The sequence below is a fragment of the Sinocyclocheilus anshuiensis genome, unplaced genomic scaffold (genome assembly GCF_001515605.1).
Source record: "Sinocyclocheilus anshuiensis isolate Anshui unplaced genomic scaffold, SAMN03320099.WGS_v1.1 scaffold951, whole genome shotgun sequence".
NCBI lineage: Eukaryota > Metazoa > Chordata > Actinopteri > Cypriniformes > Cyprinidae > Sinocyclocheilus > Sinocyclocheilus anshuiensis.
Genome location: NW_015546073.1, coordinates 479,169 through 485,406, shown reverse-complemented (window position 1 = coordinate 485,406; position 6,238 = coordinate 479,169). Strand labels below are relative to the sequence as shown.

At 36.7% G+C, this 6,238-nt stretch overlaps 1 protein-coding gene across 1 annotated transcript in view; it reads left to right on the top strand.

Moving 5' to 3' along the window:
* The window catches only part of LOC107699794 (succinyl-CoA ligase [GDP-forming] subunit beta, mitochondrial), a 124,310-nt gene that overhangs the window by 20,236 nt on the left and 97,836 nt on the right, over nucleotides 1-6,238 (top strand). The window contains exon 2 of the mRNA XM_016501188.1: nucleotides 3,953-4,094. Coding sequence (XP_016356674.1) covers nucleotides 3,953-4,094 — 142 coding nt within the window. The remainder of the gene's footprint in view (nucleotides 1-3,952; nucleotides 4,095-6,238) is intronic.

The window sequence follows — 6,238 nt, the reverse complement described above, 5'->3', positions numbered from 1 at the left end:
ACACACACACACACACACACACACACACACACACACATATATATATATATATATATATATATATATATATATATATGTGTGTGTGTGTATATGTTATGAAATATAGTATGTCAACCAAGATCTTTCAATATTAACAATAATTAAATAATCAGATTAAATATTTAAATTACATTATTAATATTTAGTATTTTTTAGTTATTATAAAATGTAAATAGTTAAGTAAACAAGTAAAATATACATAATATGCAAAATATAAATATGAAAAAGTAAAAATGTAAATGCAATAATTATGTATTAAATATATTCATAATAACATATGTATATATGATGTATTATGTGTGATTCAAATATTATATCAATATTTATTAATATCAATGATTTTTTCATTATAAAAATAAATATTTAAAAATAAATTGTACTAAATATTATATTTGACTTTTTTCAATGTAATTAAAATAAAAAAATAAAAACAATATCACTATACTATACGGTCTCAAAATACATATACCACTGTACCTTTTGGCACTTTATTCATTAGTGATTGTTTAGAAATTGGTTCCACATTATACTGATAATAGTCTCATATTCTGTGCTTACTGAAAAAGTGAAGAGTTATTGTACAACGCATACATTGTCAGGAAATTATTCCAATATAAAAGTTCTGACTAAACTTAGCAATCGAATCCTTTCGTGATCTATTTTCTTTCATGAGAAATGTGCTGTGAGCACAAAATGCAATGGTATGATGAATCATAGTTTATTTAGTTCAGTGTAGCCAAGCACAGTCAAAGCGCGCTGTGATGTATAGTAGTGAAATGATGAAATGCAGGTGTTGAGAATGAGAGTAGTGAATCATCGGCCTCTTATCAAAGAGCAAGTGATGAAGTTAGTGAGTGGATTGAAGACATGTTTCTGGCTTTCTTTCTCTCTCTCTCAGGTTCTGTTCCAAATGGCACACTTCATGTGGACTTGAGGTCTAGCGGACATTTATGAAATCCACAAGACAATGGAGTGAGTGTCCAAATTGTCATTTTAGACTCAAAACTGTGCTCCCAAGTGCCTCCTGTGGACTTCATGGGCTTGAGTGAGCAAAGGCCTCAAGAAAGCTAGTCCACATGGACAGTACGTTTCCATGCTTGGAAATTCTAAGTGTAGACTTATAGAATGCACTGTTAAAAGTGTGCACTATAATTGTGTCCACTTCTGAGTGTATACTTTTGTCCTTGTGCACTTTTTTTGGTTTTCAATTCCACTTCAATTGTAAGCATTTGAGACAAGTCCTATATTACGCCCCCATAGTGTGCACTTCTACGTGTGCTTCTGTAGTATTTGAATTTTGAGTGTATACTTCCAAAGTGTACACATCTTGTAGCCTTTAATAGAGTGCAGTTCTGATGTGTTTCATTAGTATACAATTCTGAGTCTGAGTTTTGTAGAATTCCCTTTTATATGTACTTCCATAGCGTGTGCGTCACCATAGGTGTTTAGATTTCACATCAACCAATGTATACTTCTGTAGTATGCACTTCTGAGTGTACCCTTCAGTGCTCTTCCACAGCCAGGCAGCTTTGGTGGGCACCCTCATTATTCTCCATTGAGACATATAGACGCTCAATTAGCAGAAGCCATAGAGAGTTGTTCAAAAGCACAACTTAATAAGGTACTTAACTGCATTAAGCACTGCGCTGCTCTGATAACCTGTTTTACTCTCATTCTATAGTGGTGAATAATGGGATATTGTCTATTTAATGAGTGTCTTATGGGCTGTTAACTATCACATCCAATGTTCATCAAAGGACGTGATCATGAATGCGTGTGAATATTAACCTAGTGCCGAGCTGCAATGATTAGAAATCTTTGCCTGAATGTAATACAAGACATGAATGGTCTTGAAGATGCTTTATTACAGTTGATGTCTGTTGTGAAATGACTTCAAAGACCTGCCTGAAAAAATTAATCCAACTGTTTATTCATGGTAGGTCGGACGGAACAGTATGATGGTATATCCCACATGACAGTAGAGGTGTGTCAATGTGCCAGTTGAAATTTGGTCTAGTCTCTGATCTGTCAAATATATAATGACATATTGTGACACAGTTTGACTCTAGGTTCACATACAAAAGAGTAACGTTACTGTGTTTTTAGTACATATATGCCATGGTACTAGCATATTTTTTTGACGTGTACTGGTATTTTGGGTATTTTGGAAGTACGTTGGAGTACCATGCAAATAGCATGAGATATGAATTTCAGTGCTATCAAAATACTCAAAATACCATGGTATTACCATCTGATACCATAGCATGAAAAACATGCAACATCTGCATGAAATACTACTATGTATTGTTTACTAACTGTAAGTTCATCTGCTTCAAGAACAATGCTGTTATTACGTCACTTGTGAGAAATGTCATGTTGCTTTTAAGTTGCTAAACGATTTTACTGATAAAATCGTCAGAGCAGCGCTGACAACACGTTTCTGTGCACGTGTGTTTCCGTGTGTGCGAGTGTTCATACTGTGTGTGAGTTTGTATGGGAGAGAGAGAGAAGGAGAAAGAGAGTATAGACTTGATCGGTGTCGCGTCGTAGCTGTGTGGGCAGAGTCGGCGTGGGGGAAAACAGTCCTTTCCCCCTCATTGGAAAAGCATGGTGTTGACTCAGAATGGCCTACATAAAATCATTTCTGCCGCTCAACAGAGCAACATACGTATAAAAACTCAGCCGTATTGGGTCGGACTGTCCGTACGGTATCTGTGACTGGACAAACGACCCAACGGAATGGCCAGAGGTGTCGTTTCCCGACATTTTTTGTTACCTAATTGAGCAAGAGACAGCTTAGGCTACTACAAGCCTGGAGACGGCTTGTGAAAGTAAACATTTGTCGTTTTGTTTTGCTTCATTTTAATAAAGTGATAAAGACTTGAGTAAAAGCCAGTCGTACTTTCTTATTGATATATTAAAACTTTTTTTAACATTGTCAAAACAGGTAACATTAAGGTCCACTGAAGTGCCTTGAAATGTGCAGCGTTATTCTATGTGGTGTGTGCTGCGGTTGCCTAATCATTTTCACAAATACATACCGTAAAATAAAGATAATGTTTGATTGCGATGCGAAGGATGGTTACTGTAAGCCCCATCAGAACTGGGTTGCGGTGCAGGGGGACGGGACTAACGACAGATCATTGCAGTGTATCAGTCATATACATCGTCAGATCAGTTTTTTTTTTTTACTTATTAGAGGTACAGAACACCACACAGCAACTTTTCGGCATTGCACCAAACAAAAATCAATCGAAATCATCACAAAAAGTAATGATTAAGCGCCTAACAAGGTCTCCGTGCGTTAATTCGAATGGTTTGTTTTCCCCCTCGGCATAAACGGTTATGACGTTTTTGTGGGCGTTCCCAGCAATGCTGAACAAGTCTATGTGCTTTCCATTCTTAATAAAAAGTAATCTTGTGGGAAAAACATGGAAATACTTTTTTCTTGTTGCTTGCTATATTTATTTGCTTGGTCAGTGTCATTGTGGGTCTTGATTCTTTTGCTGTTGTAAGCTGTAAAGACCTTTGAAATAACTGAAATCATTTGGCGAAGTGATCTGGGCATGTAATGTGGTCAAGACCTGCCTGGAACTACTTTTGCTGTGCGTTTCCCTGAAAATAATTGCACACCTTAGAACATACATCAGCCACTCAGACTCAAGCATTCAACAGTCCCGTAGTATAAGACTTATACATAATAGTTTAATGAATAGTGTAAAAACTATTTTATTGAATAGTCCAAAGGCGTGGTCACAATTTTGCAGACAAAAAAGGTTCATTGTCAACATAGTGTAGTGATACACAAAACATCCATCATATTTTAAAAACAAACAAGCAGAGGTTCATATCATATATTTTATTCACGACTTTTATTAATTAAACCATACTGTTTATGTCTTTGTGTTTTTAGTTAGTGAGGGTAAGTCCCAGAAGATGGCTGAACCTGCAAGAGTACCAGAGCAAGAAGCTGATGCAGGACAGTGGCGTGACCGTACAGCACTTCTTTGTGGCTGACACTGCCTCTGAAGCCCTGGAGGCCGCCAAGAGACTCAGTAAGTGTCCTTCTCATTCTAAACTGCTCGCTATTAAGTGTCTAAACATAGTGCAGCTTTTTTTAAGTCTCTAATAGCTTTCAGTCAACAATGTGATTACATGAATAACACTTCGTTGATAACATGCTAATGTGGTGATGTTTATTTGTTAACTCGATTGGTGCTTGTATGCCGAGATCTGACCTCCCACACATTGAGCTGGGGTATGTGGGATTAGCCAATGAGAACGAAGAACACAAATTGCATTTATGTTTTTGCTTTTATTCTGGTGGACATGCCTTCAAGGGTCAACCGTTCTGAAGATCTTCTCTTATTTCTTCTGCTTTTCTTCTGTTTACATGGTTTGTTGCTCCCTCACTGTTTTATCCATTCATGCTTATTCTTGTTTTCTTTCATGCCTTTTTATTTATTTCTAAGCATGTGAGCTTCTGTTTCTGAGACAAGCACCTTTTATATGTGGCATTTCTGGTGATGGCTGTGATGTACCGGTGCAGTCCGGGCTAAATCCAAGAGGTGGACTTATGTCTGTTGGTGCCGGTTTTCTAAACCTCATATGGTTTCATGTATGAGAGACTATGGATGCTTTCCAGAGGCTCACAGCTGTAATCTTCTTCTTATCTCACTATACACAACAGGCTTTAGCATTCCATTTCGAGTCCTTTTCCATTTTCTTCAGCATTCCATTTTCTTCAGCCCTTACCATGTATGACTAAATATTTTCTTTCAAATGGGGTTTGTTGTTCATAGGAGTTAGATTTTTACAGCCCAGGTGCTGTTTCAGGTGAAATGTTGAGGGTGAGGCAATGACATATTTTTTTCTGACTCAATTTGGAACATATTTTGAGATGGCATTTCCAGTCCAGCACATTGAGTGTTTCAGTCTGGTTCCTGTGGGATAGGGCAGGGCCCGGGCGCAGGTGACATGTACGAGGCGACCAAGCGAGACGTGAAGGATTTCTGTGACTGCGATATTGCAGTGAGCTGTTCTCCCCAGTGCAGAGATGCCGCCCCACAGTTGGGCCCACTTACCCATGCGGCAATTCAGCTGACAGCTCAATTCGAGCTCTGCAGTTTAGTGCTCCTCAACTACAGCAAACAATGCTTTTGAAAGCATTGCTTTTTTGTTTTTTGATTTTCTTGCAATACGACAAAGTGTTGAAAATATACAGCTGCACTAGGCATGTGACTGTATCAAATATTCATGATGCGATTAATTGCTAATGCTTTTATCACGGTATACGGTATCATCACGATATTGAAATTTAGTTGCAAAAAAGTGTTGTCATAATAAAGTATAACAGGTTTAATAACTTTTTTCTTATAACATAAAAGAAACTGAACATTTAAATACAATAAAGCAATACACAAAAAATTTATAAAGTAAATCATTTCACACAGATTAAAGTACAAAAGAATTATGAAGACCAATAGGTAACACCTTACAATAAGATCTCACTAGTTAACCTTAGTTAATGCACTAACATGAACAATGAGCAATAGCTACATTTGCTACAGAAGTTATTAATCTTTGTTAAAAAAATTAAACTGTTCATGTTAGCACGAGTTCATTAAATAACACAGTAGCAACTTTTGATTTTAACAACGTGTTATTAAATATTGAAATCAACTAAGATTAATGAATGTTTAGAAGAATTTTCCATTGGCAGTTTATGTTAAAAGGGTCATATGACATTGCTAAAAAAGCGAGGTGTGCTCTGATTGGCCAGCTATCCAGTGCATTGTGATTGGCCGAATACCTCAAGCGTGTGACGGAAATGTTACGCCCCATACCTTACTGTGAAATACCATTTACAGTGCAATCTCGTAAGTTAACTTTATGCATCAACAGCATCAACATTAACAATGAGCAATAGCTACATTTGCTACAGAAGTTATTAATCTTTGTTAAAAAAACAACTGTTAGTTCATGTTAGCACGAGTTCATTAAATAACACAGTAGCAACTTTTGATTTTAACAACGTGTTATTAAATATTGAAATCAACTAAGATTAATGAATGTTTAGAAGAATTTTCCATTGGCAGTTTATGTTAAAAGGGTCATATGACATTGCTAAAAAAGCGAGGTGTGCTCTGATTGGCCAGCTATCCAGTGCATTGTGATTGGCCGAATACCTCAAGCGTGT